The sequence below is a fragment of the Arvicanthis niloticus genome, unplaced genomic scaffold (genome assembly GCF_011762505.2).
Source record: "Arvicanthis niloticus isolate mArvNil1 unplaced genomic scaffold, mArvNil1.pat.X pat_scaffold_468_arrow_ctg1, whole genome shotgun sequence".
Classification (NCBI taxonomy): domain Eukaryota; kingdom Metazoa; phylum Chordata; class Mammalia; order Rodentia; family Muridae; genus Arvicanthis; species Arvicanthis niloticus.
Window position 1 is genome coordinate 25702 of NW_023046104.1, and position 17806 is coordinate 43507.

At 41.2% G+C, this 17806-nt stretch overlaps 1 protein-coding gene across 2 annotated transcripts in view; it reads right to left on the minus strand.

Moving 5' to 3' along the window:
- The window catches only part of LOC117702111 (lysine-specific demethylase 5A-like), a 42057-nt gene extending 24452 nt beyond the window's left edge, over window positions 1-17605 (minus strand). Inside the window, exons 1-5 of one of the 2 annotated variants that reach the window (XM_076706376.1) lie at window positions 16733-17603; window positions 15037-15114; window positions 13146-13268; window positions 6882-7052; window positions 1133-1267 (exon numbers count right to left, since the gene is read on the minus strand). In XM_076706376.1, the coding sequence (XP_076562491.1) occupies window positions 1133-1267; window positions 6882-7052; window positions 13146-13268; window positions 15037-15114; window positions 16733-16897 (672 nt within the window). In that variant the 5' untranslated portion in view covers window positions 16898-17603. Of the gene's footprint in view, window positions 1-1132; window positions 1268-6881; window positions 7053-13145; window positions 13269-15036; window positions 15115-16732 lie in introns of both variants that reach the window. The other variant, XM_034493419.2, reaches the window with a different exon arrangement.
- Window positions 17606-17806: the final 201 nt, after the last annotated feature.

Sequence of the window (17806 nt, forward strand, 5' to 3'; positions counted from 1 at the left end):
TAAATAAATAAATATTAGCATTATTACTCAGAATCAAACAACTAGTTTTAAGAGATAGGATCTTGCACCAGAAACATATGTGGTGCATAGATGTACACTGAGGCAAACACTGATACACATGAAATAATAAAAATGTTCAAAAAAGAATTTACCCTGCCTGGCAGTGGTGGCACACGCTTTTAATCCCAGCACTTGGGAGGCAGAGGCAGGCAGATTTCTGAGTGCGAGGCCAGCCTGGTCTAGAGAGTGAGTTCCAGGACAGCCAGGGCTACAGAGAAACCCTGTCTCAAAAAACCAACCCTCCCTCCCCCCCAAAAAAAGAGATAGGGTCTTAGCTGGGCAATGGTGGCTTGGGTCTTTAATCTCAGTACTTGAGAGGCACAGGCAGGCAGGCAGGCAGATCTCTTAGTTTGAGACCAATCTGGTCTATTTCCAGTCAAGAGCTAGTTCCAGGTCAGTCAAGATTACACAAAGAAACAAACAAACAAACAACAAAAACAAAAAAAACTACTCCCCTAAAGTATTAAGTTCATGAGATCCTGTCTCTAAAAAAACCAAACCCCAAGTAACTTCTATTAAAAATAGTCCATGGGAACTAGGCAGTGGTGGCGCACACCTTTAATCCCAGCACTCAGGAGGCAGAGGCAGGCAGGTTTCTGAGTTTGAGGCCAGCCTGGTCTACAGAGTGAGTTCCAGGACAGCCAGAAAAACCCTGTCTCAGAAGACTAAGGGGAGGTTCATGGGGCTACTGAACATAGCTCACCAAGTAAAGGCAGTTCCCGCCAAGCATGACAGCCATAGTTGTGTCCTAGGACCCCGTGGTAGGAGGAAAGAACTGACTTTCAAAATTTTTCCTCTGGACTGGAGAGATGGCTCAGTGGTTAAGAGCACTGACTGCTCTTCCAAAGGTACCTAAGTTCAACTCCCAGCAACCACATGGTGGCTCACAACCATCTGCAATGGGGTCTGATGCCCTCTTCTGTTGTGTCTGAAGAGAGAAGTGGTATACTCATATACATAAAATAAAGTCATTAAAAAAAAATTGTCCTCTGACATCCACATACATACTATGGTATGTACTTAAATACACACACACTAGAATTTTAAATGGCCCATGAACACTGACAGGTACCTGAGATTTAACTCGTCTTGTTCTTTTTGGTGGAATATTCATTCTTGTTCCCCGCTCTGGGGAAGGCTGGATGTTAGTGCTGAGAACCTCAGCCTCAACTTTTTCTTTAAGATCTAAATCAGGCATTTGTACACCCTAAAAGAGAAGGACACAAGAAAAGAGAAAATTCACTAAAACAAGTATGAAAATGAGTGAAAAAGTCCCTAACACCACATGAATCCAGGTGGTAATCCTGACCTCACAGTCATCTATCTGTAAGCTCAAAGCAATCCTTGACAAAGCAAATTCTGCTTTGTTCTTCAGAGTATCTTATGCAGTCCATAATATATCAGAACTAGCCTGGAACTCTCTATATAGCACCACCAAACCAAGCTCCCAATGTGTGAATTTTTCAACAAGCTCAGAAGGATTTCTTTTCATGGAAATTGAAAGTAAACACAAAAATTTATGTAAAAATGCAAACTGTTTGAAAATATTAAAAAGGAACCAAATTAGAGAACTTATACTATGAGGTTTCAAAATTTACTATAAAATAATACTGAAAATTATGCAGCAGGGGTTGGAGACGGCTCAGCAGTTAAAGACTTAAGTATTGTTCTCATAGAGGACTCCAGCATGGTTCCCAGCACCCACATCAGACAGCTTTCAATTGCCTGTGACTCTAGCTCCTAGAGGAGAAAATGCCTCTGACCTCTGTAAGCACCTGCACTCATTTGCACATACCCACATAGAGACATACATAGACTGGAGAGACTGGAGAGATGGCTTGGCTATTAAAGGGTAGGTTCACCAACCCAAACTAGACATGCATAAACATAAAAGACCTTTAAAAATAAAAAGACAGTACAGTACTGGTGATAGAGTAGAAATAGAGTAGTTCCTCCTATCTGTGGGGCATCTGTTCTAAGCTCCCCATTAGATGTAAAATATTGTGCATAGTGCTGAATCCTATATACCTTTTCTGTATATTTATAGTTAGAGTAAACTTTAATTTGTAGCAATTTTTATTTTAAATTCTGTGTTGAATGTTTTGCCTCCATACATACATATAAGTGTCTAATATCCTTGAAGGTCAGACAAGGCACCAGAAACTGGAGTTTCAGATGGTTGTAGACTGCCATGTAGATGGCTAAGAACTGAAGCTGGGTCCTTTGCAAAAGCATCAAGTCTTTCTGTTGCTGAACCATCTCTGTGACCCCAAAACTTCAACTTGTAAATTAGGAACAGTAAGATGCTGACTATAGCTGGGTAGTGGTGGCAGAGGCAGGCATATCCCTTGAGTTCAAGGCTAGCCTGGCTCTATAGAGGAAGTTCTAGGACAGCCAGGGCTACATAGAGATACCGTCTCAGAAAAAAAAAAAAGAAAGAAAGAAAGAAAGAAAGAAAGAAAGAAAGAAAGAAACTGACTATAAAAACAGAACTATAGTAATATAATGAAGTTATATTAATGTGGCCTATAGTACTGAAAGTTCCTTACTGTACTTTCATCTTTTTACCTAAATTTATCTCCAAATTTGGAGGGTTTTTTGGTGTAAACCGTCAACTTCACATTTCTGGGCCATTATTAAGTAAAATAAAAATGGCTTACACCCAAGTACCATAATTGCAACAGAAAATGTAACAAATAAAATGTCTCTTAACTATCTAAAAGGCAGAAATAGATGATCCATTACTAGGGCAAGAAAGAACAAGATGTAATCACACTATTCAGAATGAAATGTAAAGTGACACAGTATACATTTCTGAACTTAATCTGGACATGTGGTATGAACTTAACTAGGTAAACTGAAATGAGAGAATGAAACCACATAAGGAAGGGAGTCCTGTGGAACTATAGAACAATACAGACATAAGCATATAGTTTTAGGGTCAACTCTTGGTCAATAAAGGTGACAAATAAATCAATGGGAAGAGCTTTCTTTTGAAAGGGGTAGAACCAGGTACAGTGACACACACACCTATGATCACTAGTGTTCAAAGATGGCTTGATCTACATATGGAGTCCTGGCCTGCTGGAACTACATAGCAACACTCTGTCTCAAAAGAAAATAGATTTAGAAAAAAGAAAAAATAGAGGGGGGGGGGGGGGGAAGGAAAGCCTGCTGACTTTGAGAGAACAGAGCAGCACATAGATACCCGTTAGTGGTTAGAAGCCAGCCAGGGCTCAATAGTAAAACCTGTTTCTCCAAAAAAAAATATTTTTACTAAGAAATTTCAATTACTCTATATTTCTTTGAGCTCCAGAGCAAGACATAGTCTCAAAAAATAAAGCTACACCAAAAACAATGTATAAAAGAAATCAATAGGAAGCTAAATCTTCAAACAGACATCATTATAAAAATGTCTAACTACATTATCACAAAATATTTACAAAAAATATACCTGAAAAAAGGCGTATCCAGAATAAATATCAAACCTTTACAAGTATAAGGCAAACAGCTCAACTTTAATGAAAAAAAGATATGAAAAGACACTTCAAGAAAATCACAAAAATGGAGGAAATCTAGAGATGGTTCAGTGGTTGAGGGCACATGCTACACTTCGCAGAGAACCAGCATTCAGTTTCCAGCATCTACATGGCAGCTCACAACTCTGTAACTCCAGTTTCAGAAGATATGTGCGATGGTTTGAATATGGTTGGCCCAGGGAGTGGCCTTGTTAGAGCAGGGTGTCACTGTAGATATAGGCTTAAGACCCTCATTCTAGCTGCCTGGAAGTCAATATTCTGCTAACAGCCTTCAGATAAAGATGTAGAACTCTCAGCTCCTCCTGCAGCATCCCTGCCTGGATGCTGCCATGTTCCCACCTTGATGATAATGGATTAAACCTCTGAACCTGTAAGTCAGCCCCAAATAAGTATTGTCCTTATAAGAGTTTCCTTGGCAGGGCAGTGGTAGCGCACGCCTTTAATCCCAGCACTTGGGAGGCAGAAGCAGGTGGATTTCTGAGTTCCAGGACAGCCAGGGCTACACAGAGAAACCCTATCTCGAAAAACAAAACAAAACAAAAAAAGAGTTACCTTGGTCATGGTGTCTGTTCACACAGTAAAACCCTAAGAAAGAAGTTGGTACCAGGGACTGGACTATTGTTATGATAGGCCTGACCATGCTTTTGTTTGGAAGAATGTGGATTTGGGGACTTTAGATTTGGACAGCAGTGGAATGCTTTAAGTAGGGCTTAATGGGCTATCCTAGTAGAAATATGTAAGTCTTTGGTGTTGAGGGTGATGTGAACTGTGCAGACCTGGCCCAAGAGGTTTCAGTAGAGAAGAATTTCAGTATGTGACTTAGAGACTATTTTGGTGAACAATGTGGCTTTTTTTTTTTTTTTTTTTTTTTTTTTTTTTTTTGCCCTGTCTGAAGAGCCTACATAAGAGGCTAAGGTAAAGAGATTTATATTAAATAAATTGACAAAGGAAGTCTCAAAAAAAAGCCCAGCAGGGACTTTGTTCTCTAGTTAGGTCTCATGTAGAGCATTTTGAACAAGTGTAGCAAGCTTAGAAAGGAAAAATATAAAACATATGGTTCGAGTATTAAAGGGGCACCAGGAAGTGAAATGGAGCTGAATCCTGTGTTCTAGGAGAGAGCAAATTAAGTGAGTGGGATTTGGGGGCAAGATCCTACCCAGCTAAATTCAGATCCAGGCATGGTGGTATAAACTTTAATCCCAGAAGACAGGCATGCAGGTCTCTGAGTTCAAGGTCAATCTACAGAGTAAGATCTAGGACAACCAAGCCTAGGCAGTGAAGGAGTTGGAAAACAGAAAGCTAGTGATAATATAACCGAACAAGGGGGTCATGTTCCAGCTCTTGTAAGCAATAGAACTCAGCAACTTCAGCCATGTGGCTCTGGCTTTAGAGTGAAGAATAAAATGGACCACTGGGACAATTGATGCTAGTGTAGCTGGAAATTAGCAGTGACTAAGAAGAGACCAGCTTCACTGAGGTGAAATCTTCTGGGAAGTGTTTTCTGAGAGCACAAAGAAGCTGTGTTTCCAAGATTTCGAGATGCCAGAGCCATAGGCTATCTGCTGAGGAATGCTGCTAACAGAGAGTGGAATCAGCCTATGCCAAAGAAGTTTGTTGCAGTCAACAAAGATGAAGGAGGAGTCGGAGATCTAAAGATCACTCTGACATAAGACATGGAGATACAGACTTTGGAGTTTGCCCAGCTAGTTTCCTGTCTTGATTTGGAATTACAGTTAAGTGATTAGATGAATCTCAGAAGAGACTTTCAACTTTTAACAGTGTTAAGACTGCTACAGACTATGGGGACTTTTGAAGTTGGAATAAATGTCCTTTTTTATCATGCTATTGCTAGATATGGCCCCCATAGACTCATGTGTTTGAACAAGCCTATAGGAGCCAGGGAGTAAAACGTGATGATTTATATATGCTTGGCCCAGGGAGTGGCACTATTAAGAGGTGTGGCCTTGTTAGAGCAGGTGTGTCACTGTAGGTGTAGGCTTAAGAACCTCATCCTTGCTGCCTGGAAGTCAGTATTCTGCTAGCCTGGATGCTGCCATGTTCCTACCTTGATGATAATGGACTGAACCTCTGAACCTGTAAGTTAGCCCCAATTAAGTGTTGTCCTTTATAAGAGTTGCATTGGTCATAGTGTCTGTTCACAGCAGTAAACCCTAACTAAGACAACCAGTGAGAAAAAAAGAACAAGATTGATCCATTACAATTCTCACAAAAAAGCTTTAAGTTAACCCTGCATGATGCATTACCAACTTGCCAGACACAATGGGCCTATACAGGAGGCACAACAGCCATAGCAGTTGGTACCTAACCAGTCCCTTCTTAGATTTGAGGTCTGTTTCACAGAAGGGAAGTCACCTTTGATACTATGCCCATAATCAAAAAGCCAATGGCTGAAAAAGTGATAGTCCCTAGTGAGAAATTTACTGCTATTTTGCTAAATAGGCAAGATATGTCTGTCAAATTGGATTTTAAATATTTATGATCATATATTAGTGCTGCCATCCTCTTTGATCAGAAAAGCTTCTTTTTACAGTGTGTGGTGGATAATACAAAGACTCATAACTGGTTAAAGAGGTAAGAATAAGAGGTTATTTAAGGCTCAAATTCAAAACAGAAACCTCTGAAATGCCCACTTTGAGGTGTAGCCAACACTAAGAAGTGGGGTTTTCAGGCTGGGTATGGCAGCTTTTTTGTTTGTTTGTTTGGGGTTTTTTTTTTGTTTGTTTGTTTGTTTTTCCAAGACAGGGTTTCTCTGTGTAGCCCTGCTGTCCTGGAACTCACTCTGTAGACCAGGCTGGCCTCGAACTCAGAAATCCTCCTGCCTCTGCCTCACAAGTGCTGGGATTAAAGGCGTGCGCTACCACTGCCCAGTTGCCCAGTGGCAGCTCATACTTTTAATTATAGCACTCAGGAGGCAGAATCAGGTAGGTATCTATGAGTTAGAGGCCAATCTAGCCTAGAATTTCAGACTACACAGTAAGACCCTGTCTCAAAAAATCCAAATTAGACCAAACCTTTTTTCCAGAAATAATGAAGATTTATATTAAATATGAAGACAACCTTCATTCCCATTATCCTTTACCCAGCAAACCACTAGAAATAATTCTAATTTTTAAACTTTAACACACTTTTTCTTCTCAAATCTTGGTGCCTAGACAGCTATCCCACTTTCCTATGCTTAAGCATATCATTTACAATGAATATCACCTGAAGTTTATACTTGGTAAATTAAATTTTCCACTCTAAGAACTATGATGATCTCACCATGAGGCTGACACCAGATTGGAAAAGCTCATATGGGTAGAGAATTCTTTCATAGTGTGACTTCAAAAGAGACCCAGTTCCTTTTCCTGGCAGATATCCCAACCGGCTACCCACTTTAGACCATTTCTTCTCTTTGGTGACTATTTCAAAGCCTCCTTTGCTGGCAACAATCTGAAAAAAAAAAAAGAAAAAAGAAAAAAGTAGAAATTCTTTAGGGAAAGAGATTAATTGCAAGCATCCTAACTTGTATAAGCTCAGCATCCTAACTTGTATAATCTCAAAAGATAAAACCTTTTCCCCCAGAGCAGCTGATAGAGTGTTTGCCTAGTATGCAGGGAAGCACTGATTTTGACACCTAGTACCATAAAACCTAGGTGTAGTAGTGCACACCTGTAGTTCAAGCTCTCAGGAGGTGAAGACAGGAGAACTCAACATTCAAGGTCATTTTCTGCTACTTGGTAAGTTGGAGGCCAGATTGAAATACATGAGATCTGACTTTAAAAATAAAAACAGTGGGTCAGTAGGATGGTTCCTCCAGTAGGCTGTTGCTTCCAAGTCTGATGATCTGAGTTCCATCCCTAGAACCAACACAACAGGAGAACCAGTTCCGACAAGTTGTCTTCTAACCTCCACAAACACTTCGTGTCTGAGACCATGCATATGCACAAAATTAATGTTTTAAAATAGTTTCACTAGGTAAGTAAAATTTCAGCATCCTAACACTGTATGTTGTCTGTAAATATAAACATTATTTTGGACTTAAAATGTAAATTTCCTTTTATTAAACTGACACTGTTGCATACAAAGGAATGAAGACAATGATTTTTACAAATATCAAACCTTAAAATTTAATGTTACTTGGGTCCACTTTCAAGATACTCAAAAGCATTTAGTAAATTTATACTTTGTACATTATGCAGCATGAAAAAATATACACTAACCTAAAAAATTAACCCGTCCCACACTCCACAAAAAAAAAAAAATTTTGCCAGGCAGTGGTGGCACACACCTTTACTCCCAGCACTTGGGAGACAGAGGCAGGTGGGATTTCTGAGTTCCAGGCCAGCCTGGTCTACAGAGTGAGTTCCAAGGCAGCCAGGGCTATACAGAAAAACCCTGTCTCGAAAAACCAGGAAAAAAAAAATTTTTTTTTTGAATCAAGCTGCTGCAAGTCTGGCCACATTTCAGCGTTAAGGGAGCTCATTCCTCTAGCAAAGGACCTGAGTTTGATCCCTAACACCCATGCTGGGAAAGTCACAAGCTAATTCCAGCTGTTCCACGGATCCAATGCTCTCCTCTTTAGAACTCCACAAGCAGCTGCATGCACATGATGCATATATACACAGAACACAAACACACACATAAGTATATGTGTGTGTACATATGCAGATTTGTATACAGACACACACACCGGGACTGGGGTGCTGAGTAGAGTATGCTCCAACCTTGAGGATACCAGTTATATGTATCCCACCACTCAGGTAAGAGGATCAGAGTTCCATGCCAACCTCTACTATATAGTGAATACTTAAGTAGTTTTGAGTCACATTAGATTTGGTTTGGGCATAAATATAGTTATGTAACAAACAAAAATCCTAAAACAAAGGGCTGGAAAGATGGCTCAATATCAGTGAAGATAGGAAGATTAGAATTTCAAGATCCTCCTTAGCTCTCATCAAGCTAGAGACAGATGAAAGCCTGTCCCTCAGAGACAGAGAAAAAAAAAAGAAAGAGAAGTTGATATATGGAACATAAAGTATTCCAAATTTATGATCTTTTTATGTGTGCATGGCTTTTAATCCCAGCGGCACTCAGGAGGCAGAGGCAGAGAGGAGGCAAAGAGGCAGAGAAGCAGAGAGGAGGCTGAGAGGAGGCAGAGAGGAGGCAGAGAGGCAGAGGCAGATGAATCTCTTAGTTTAAGGCCAGCTTGGTCTATAGAGGGAGTTCCAGGACATCCAGGCTACACAGAAAACCTCTGTCTGAAAAAAACATAAACCAAACAAACAAAAATCTTTTTATTTATTGGTGTTTATACTAAGGGGGTGCATGTGTATCACAGCACTCACATAAAGGTCAGAGGACAACTCTGTGAAGTTTATTCTTTCTTCCTCCCTCCCTTCCTTTACTTGGGTTCCAGGGATCAAAGTCAGATCATGAAGTAGCACGGCAAACCCTTTAATCAATGAGCCACTTCATTAGGCATAAGATCTTTTAGACCTACAACTCAGAGTAAAAATTCACACATAATACACAAAACCAAACAGGGAAAAGTATCATAAACCCTTTGTTTGGAAACATAAAGGTACAAAATCAGAACCAGCCAAAAGCACTGCAAGTGACTAGCATGAGAAACAGGAATGGATGTGGACAAAGAGAATCATTTTCATTTTAAGTCTTATTCATTTTGTAAAAGCCTATTACTCAGACCCATCGCCAAATATTTAAAAAAAAAAAAAAAAATCTATTCCCAACAAAAGGAATTAGATTTCTCAAGATGTAGCTAAACATATGGACGACAAATTTGACACTGGCGTTCTGATTACATTGCCTCCCAAACAGAAATGCAATCTAACCTCAAATTAAAACCAGTAATGGCTTTCTAATTGGGGGGAAAAAAATCACAGGAAGTTTAAATTTTTGATGACAGTGTTTGGGAATTTTTGGTTAGGTTTTTTTGGTTTTTTGTTCCTACAAGATTTTATTTTAGTGCTTTTTAGTCATGTGTGTATGTGTATCTATGTGGGAGTATATTCAAGTGCAGGTGCCTACAGAGTCCAGAGAGGGTATCAGATCCCCTGAAGCTAGAGTTGTAGGTGCTAGGAACCAAACTCATGTCTTCTCCAAGAGTAATAAGCACTCTTAACCTTTGAGCCATCTCTGCAGCCCGTTTGTTTCAGAAACAGCCTTACTTACTTACATAGCCCAGGTTGGTAAAGAATCCTCAAATTTGTAAAAAACAAAAAGCCTCTTGAGTGCTGGGCTTACAAATATACAATACTGTACCTGATTAAAAGTGTCTGAGTGAGAGTGTGTGTAAGGGATTTCCTCTCATTTTCTTTAAAGACAGGGTCTTACTATACAGCCTCATATTGAAGTAGATCTACCTCTACCTCCCAAGTGACAGGATTAAAGGTATGGACCACCACACCCAGGCAAAAGAGAATTCTTTTTTTATTTTTATTTCCTTCCCTCCCCCCCCCCCCCCCCCCCGAGACAGGGTTTCTCTGTGTAGCCCTGGCTGTCCTGGCACTCACTCTGTAGACCAGGCTGGCCTCAAACTCAGAAATCCGCCTGCCTCTGCCTCCCAAGTGCTGGGATTAAAGGCGTGCGCCACCACCGCCCGGCTATTTCCTTCCTTTGAAACAGGATTTCTCTGTGTAGCCCTGACCTCAAACTCACAGAGATCCACCTGCCTCTGCATCCCAAGTGCTGTGATTAAAGGGGAGCATCACCACCACTAAGCCAAAACACAATTCTTTTTTTTTTTTTTGGTTTTTCGAGACAGGGTTTTTTTGTGTAACCCTGGCTGTCCTGAAACTCACTCTGTAGACCAGGCTGGCCCAAAATACAATTCTTAAAAGAAACTTTTAGGGGACAGAGATAGCTCAGTGATTATGATCAACTGCCATGCAACCATGAGGACCTAAGTTTGCTACTAGCACCCATGTAACAAACTAGGCATACTCTCATGTGTACCTGTAATCCTGATCCTGTGGAAAGCAGAGACAGGAGGATTGCTAGGGTTTGAAGGCTTTCAACCTAGTTGAAAAAACTAAGTTCAGGTTCAAGAACTTAGTTTTCAAGACTCTGCCTCAAAGAAGTGGTTCTCAACCTTCCTAATACTACAAACCCTTTAATACAGTCCTCATGTTGTGTGACTCCCAACCATCAGATTATTTCATTGCTACTTCACAACTGTAATTTTGCTACTGTTATATAAACTATAATGTATATATGATATGTAGGATATCTGAAATGCAATCCCTGTGGGGATGAGACCCACAAAGTTGAAAACTACTGGAGTAAGGCAGAATGTGATAGATAAGGACACTCAATGTCCTCCTCAGTATTCCAAATGTACACAGGTACACACATGCACACACTAGAAATTTTAGGGGCCAGGCATGCATTGTATGCCTATGCAAGTCTGAAGCCACTAAAGACAGGGCTGGGGATATAGTTCAGCTTTGCCATATGTGACAATTAGTATTCACTGTCAACACCATCTAGAATCTTGTTAAAGTTAACTGATACGGGAAAACCATTCCCTGGATAGGGAACCTGTACTATATAGAATGCAGAAAGGAAGTAAGCACGAACATTTATTGCATTGCTCTTGATTGTTGATATAGTGTGATTAAGCCTCTCTCATACTCCTTAATTCTGATTTCTCCACTATAGCATTCTAACCTAGAACTATAAGCCAAAATAAGTCTTTTATCCTTGAAGTTGCTTTGCCGAAGTAGTTAATCCCAGTAAAAATAAAAGACACTAATATAACACACAAGCCAAGTGTAAGAACCTGAATTCAAATCCTCAGAATCCATGCAAAAACTGAGCAAGGTATTGAGTCTGTAATTTCAATGTTCCTATAGTATGGTAAGGAGATAAAGAAACTTGACTAGCTAGCCTGACATACACAGTAGAGAACACGAAGTAGTAGCCCCTGCCTCAAACAAGGTGGAAGATGAAGACCAACACCCAAGAATGTCCTCTGACCTCCATATGTACACATGCTACATGTATGTATAAACACAAAGTCTGAGGCCAGCCATAAAGCAAGATCCTGCCTTAAAAGTTTTAATTGATTAATCTATGAATAAATAGGTTGATAGATAAATGGTGGCATACACCTGTAATTGAAACATTCAAATAGATGCTATAGCAGGAGAATCACATCATAGTCCAGGGCATCCAGGGACATAAAGCAAAATCTTGTCTCAAAAAGCCCAAAAGACAAACAAACAAAATAGGGGATAGTGGTGATGGTGGGACCTGAGGAGATGATGGGACCTGAGGAGATGATTCCATTGTTAAAGTGGCTATCAAAAAACATAAGTACCCGAGTTCAATCTCTAGTACCCACTTAAAAAACTGGATGCAGTGGCCTATTATAATCCCAGGTTGGTGAATAACAGAAGATCCATGGAGACAGATGACCAGTGAACCCCAGGCCTTGGCCTCCATACACACATATAAGAAATTATCAATAGACATAACAAGAATGTTTCAAAAAACAGGTTAAGAGGCTGGAGAGATGGCTTAGCAGTAAAAAGCACTCCAGGGGACCCACTTGTTTGTTTTAACAGATCTCTCACTATGTAGTCCTAGCTTGGCCTGGAATCCGAAAGACCCATCAGTTTTTGCCTCTCAAGTGCTGGGACTAAAAGTATGAACTGCACACTGAGCTCCATGTTTTCCAACACAATAAAATTCTGTGGTTGCTGTGACTTTTGAATTAAGACACTTTTATTATTTTTGAATTTTCTGTTTTATTAGTTTCAAATGCCTAGCACCCACATGGTGTCTCACAACCATCTGTAACTCTAGTTACATCTCTAACAATACAGCATCTAACACTCTCTTCTGATTTCCATGGACAGTACAGTACATAGACACACATGCAGACAACACACCAATGCACATAAAATAAAGATAAATCTTTTTTAAAAATCAAGTAAATAAAAAAAAATTAAATATAAACCAGGGATATGGCTCAATAGCAAAGTGGTTGCCCAGCAGTGCAAAAAATTATTTTTTAGGCTATATTAAAAAATCTGGGGCTGGAGAGATGGCTCAGCGGTTAAAAGCACTGACTGCTCTGGCAGAGGTCCTGAGTTCAATTCCCAGCAAACACATGGTAGCTCACAACCATCTGCAATAGGGTCTGATGCCCTCTTCTGTTGTGTCTGAAGAGAGCAATGGTGTACTCATATACATAAAATAAATAAATCTTTAAAAAAAAAAAAAAGTAAAGAAAAAAAAATCTGCTGGGCATGGTGGCTCATGCCTCTGGTGCAAGCCCTAAGAGGCAGACGCTGGCAGATCTTTGAATACAAGGCCATCCTGATCTACAAAGCAAGTACCAGGACAGTCAGGGCTATTACACACAGAAAAGATTATTTAAAATTCTTAATTTCATGAATCACCAACCTCTGTTCAATTTCCTCATGAGAGGACCTGGTATAAACCAAGCACTACTAACTACCACTGAGCTATATCTCAACTGTTCTGCTCAATTTCTAAGACAAGTATTGGCCTCACCTTACTTAAAGCATACAAATCCAGGATTTTTCTCTCCACCACAGGGATCTTCAATGTAGATCCTTGAAGTTCCCAAAATTTTGCCAGTTGATCCAAGAAGTCCAATCTTACTCTAGTCATTGCCTAAAATGATTAAAATACAGAAATCAAAAACCACAGGACTGGGGATAAAGCAGGGGACAGTGATGAATGGTTCTAAGTGTTGAACTCAGTTGGCTGAGTTGTCCAGCTATTTGGAAAAATTTAATAAACAGTCTAGCAGGCTTGGACACAAAAACAGCAACAGAAATGAAGTATCTGCTATGTAAGCACAATCACAACTGTGAATAATGGTAGAGCATATCCAGGTGGAACACTTCAACACCTTACTGACCAAATGCAAACAACATTTTGCTATCTTTGTTTCCAATCCAGAGAAAAGTATCCTTGCCTAAATTATCCCTACCTCAACTCCATCTTCTTCCCCATCATCCTGTCTGTGATGGCTGTCTCTCTTATTCTCACTTCAAGGTATCCTTTTTAATAAAGTTCTTTGCTAGATGTTAAAAGAAAGCCTCAGTTGAGCAGTGGTGGCACAAACCTATAATCCTAGCACTCTGGAGGCCGAGGAAGGTAATCTCTGGGTTCAAGTCCAACCTGGTCTGCAGAGTGAGTTCCAGGATAGCCAGGGCTACAAAGAGAAACCCAGTGTAAAAAATAATAAACAAAACAAAACAAAAAAAAAACATAAAAAGGAAAAAAGAAAAATAGAAAAAGAAAAAAAAGAAAGAAATCAAAAAAGAAAGCTTCTCCTTCCATTTAAATTCTATTATGTTCTTCTTGGTTGTTTTTGCGTTTTTGGCTCTGTATGGGTGTAGTATGCCTACTGATACTGGAAGAGGACATCTGATCCCCCTAGAACTAGAAATGCAGAGAGTAGTCAAACACCATGTGGATGCTGGGATTCCAACTCAAGACCTCTGAAAGAACTGCTGAGTCATCTTTCCTGAGTGTGTTATCTAACATACATATAATTAGGGAAAAAAAATTCCAAGTTTGGAGCTGGGCATCATAGCAAGAACCTTTTGTAACCCCAGCACACTCAGGAGGCTGAGACAGAAGGACTGCCATAAGTTCAAAGCTAGCCTGGGCTACATAGTAAACTCTAGACCAGACCACTTATTAGCTACAAAGAAAGACTATCTCAAGAAGATGGGAGGATGGAAAAGAGGGTTGGGTAAGTAGCTCAACTGGTGGAGCACATGCCTAGCTTCTTGAACCCAAAATTCTACCCCTAGCATCGTATAAACTGGGCATGATGGTGCACACCTGTGATTCCAACATACACACAGGAGGTAGAAACAGGAAGATTAGGAGATCCAGGTAGTCATGGGCTATACATCAAGCTAACTGACATCTTGTGCCACATGAGACTCTGCTTTTAAAAAAAGAAAGGAAGGAAGGAAGGAAAGAAGAAAGAGAAGGAGGAAGGGATTTCCACTTTTTAAAAGGTAAGCACTAGAATTTCCACTAAAAAAATATGTTTAAAAAGTCTTCTATTATCCCATTGAGTGAAGAAGCAAAGAAAAAAAAATGTAGTAACTACTTGAAACAGTCTTAAAAGACACTATTCTCAAATATCAAGTAACTATTATTCATTAACTCTCATTTAACACAAACTCTGGGTCCTGGTACATAAGCTTTTCAATGTTCTCTATCTAAAATCCTAAGATTTTAATAGTAAAAGTAAATTAAGTTTTGGCAAAAAAAATAAAATTCTAAGATAAGCCATCAGGAGGCTGGAGCTATATAAAGCCATGGCAGAGAATTTGCTTAGTCTGAGTCCCAAACACCATCACCACTAAGGAAAAAAAAACAAAACAGAAAGCAGAAATACTGGTCTAATACTCACCTCAAGTTCATTCAGGCGCTGGACTCTGGGAGTGAATCGGAAGGTTTTTACTTCACAGGCAAATGGAGGTTGCCAATCCTAAATAGAAAGAATTATTCTGGTCATTTAGCACAGAGCTGTCACAAATCATAGTGACAATACAATAGCATATGTAAGTCTTCACTATAAAGGCAAAAAAAAAAAGTAATGTTCTTATAATTTCCATTTTAATATTACTTGGAAAAACAATTCTCAAATCTTACCATCCCACAATACAAAACTGTACTCTCCAAGGTTATCCAGAAGAATACAATGAGCTTGTCAAATGCAAAACAGTGTCCAATAAACACACAAGTTTACCAAGTAAAACTTTAAAAAAAAAAAAAAAAATCCACTGACTGAGTACTGAGTAGAGGCAGGAGGCTAAGGGTTCCAAATCAGCCTAGACTAGATAGCTTGACCATCTTAACAACAAGGACAAAATCATCAGAGTGCTTGCTAGGAAAGAAAGCCTTACTGCAGAACATCTGCATCCACACACTGGTTCTCCTTTAACAGGGAACAGGGATAGCATCTAAAAACATCCAGTTGACCCTGGTGCTGATTTTTCAGCAACATTTGAACAAGGTTTTTCTCCCATGTTACTGAGGATGGAGGCCTGGGCCCTGCAGCACTCTCCCCCACCACCAACATTATCTGGAAAGCACCTAATGAATTTTAAAAAAACAAAACAAACCCTTTTGACCTTGAGCATATATACCACTTAACCTCCTAGGGAATTAATTCCACTCATTACGGGGTATCATCTGCTTTTCTAACCTTAAAAAGTGAGGGTAATTAACCAATTTATAGGCAAAGTTGATAATTTATTTTACAGTTCGGGAATCTTTGTCCCTTACTTTCTTACATCTAGAGATTTCAACAGTTTCTTCCATCCCTATTTATTGACCAATTCTTTCTAAACAACATTAAAAAAACTAATTAATGCTCTTTATCTTCTTCGAGGATGCCTTTCTTGTTGGAGTAATAATTAGCGTGGGGGTTCTAGTATAGTGACATCACCCTGGAGACAACCTGAGGTCAGATTACATTTTCAGAAACCTAACTAGTGACCTGTGAAAGTTTGATAAACTGAGCATTAGCTGGCTCTGGACACAGAAACAGTCCTCAGAAGTGCGTTGTTTCATTTTAAAAAAAAATACGCAAATAGTTCATACATGAGCGAACGACAAGAAACTTCAAACGGCTTTCCCTAGGAAGGGCCTGAAGCCTTTCGTTATCCTTTCCTTCAATCCACACTACAATATCCATGCTCAAATAAATTCCGGAAGGAAAAAGTCCCAGAGATCCCTATTTCTTTCTTTTGAGGGCAGACCTGAGAGCTGGTGGGATGGCTCAGTCGTAAGGCCCAAGCCTGACAATCTGAGGTCGAGCCCCGAGACCCACAACCCACAACGCAGGAGAGAATCGACTCCCGACAAAATGTCCTCTGACCTCTCCGCGAGCGCACGCACGGACACAATAAAATAAAAATGTGAACGTGGGTTCAGAAACCAGGGCAAAACATCCTCCAAAGTAGCCTCGGGATGGCAGGAGATGAGGGAGGGGCCCCACGAGGGCACAGAAGAACCGAAACAGGAGAGTTTCGGCAAGAGTAACGACCCTCCCCGCCGCCCCAACACGCCCCCCCCCACCCCGGGCCCTCAGGCTCCGCTACCTTGGGTGGACGGATTTTGCAGATGCCAGTTTTCTCAGCCAAAGGCCGGATGCGACCGATAAAACTCAGCGGGTCTGTGAACTCCTCCCAACTGGGCTCAAAGACCGGGCACTCGGGCGGCGGCACGAACTCGGCCGCGTAGCCCCCCGGGCCCACGCCCGCCATGGTCAAAGCCGGGGGTCGGGGGGGCGCCTGAGGTGCACGAGCGGGGAAAGGCTAGCTGACGGCCACCAAGCCCTCTCACGTCTCCTCACAGGGGCCGCAGCGCATCTTCTTAGGAGAGAACGAGTCCTCACAGAAGACCCAGAAGCGCTTCCTCCAGGTCGTTTGTTATTGTTTCCTTCAGGGCTTTTCCTCTCAGGGACAGGACGCTTCCGGAAGTTAACGTACTGCTAAATCCGTCCGCCACGGCAGGAAACAAAATCCCACCGCCGCCACGTCTAGTCCGGTCTTCTCTCCTTCCTCCCTTCCATGACAGCCGGCGTGCCCCTTTTCCTCTGCTTGCCCGTCAAAGTTCTGCGCTCTCCGTCCACACCGGGTGCGTGGCCCCTGAAGGCTGCGCGACCTCGCCTCGAGGAGAGGCGAGGGAGAAGCAATCCCGCAAGGTTGAACGCGCTCTTCCGGCGCGCGGAGGAATGTGTAATGCCTCAGAGAGCAGAGGGACTGCTTCCGGTGAGGTGGTTCCTGTTCCTCTTTGTGTGGTGGGGACACGAAAACAAGGTGGGCCCCGCTGCAGCTGCTCTACCCTGTTTGTCCCCCCGAGACCCGTTTATAAACACTGTTGTCTACGTTTGGGCGAGCAACTAACCCTTGGCAGAGTTTCCGTGTCTCTGTCTTCTTTCAAATGCTAGTCCTGTACGAATAATGTCACTCGGTCGCTTTCATACGGGTCTCTCGCTTCTCCGTGACCAATTGGTTTCAGCCCTCTTCCGTCATTACGTGGGCCGGCCTTAACCAGCAGTTGCGAATCGCTTTCTCCTCACCACACCGGGAGCTCTCTAGCTCCTGGCCTTGCTCTTCTGTTGGCAGTCATCCCGAAACCTTATTGGAGAAGTAAGCAGGACCTGAAACCCC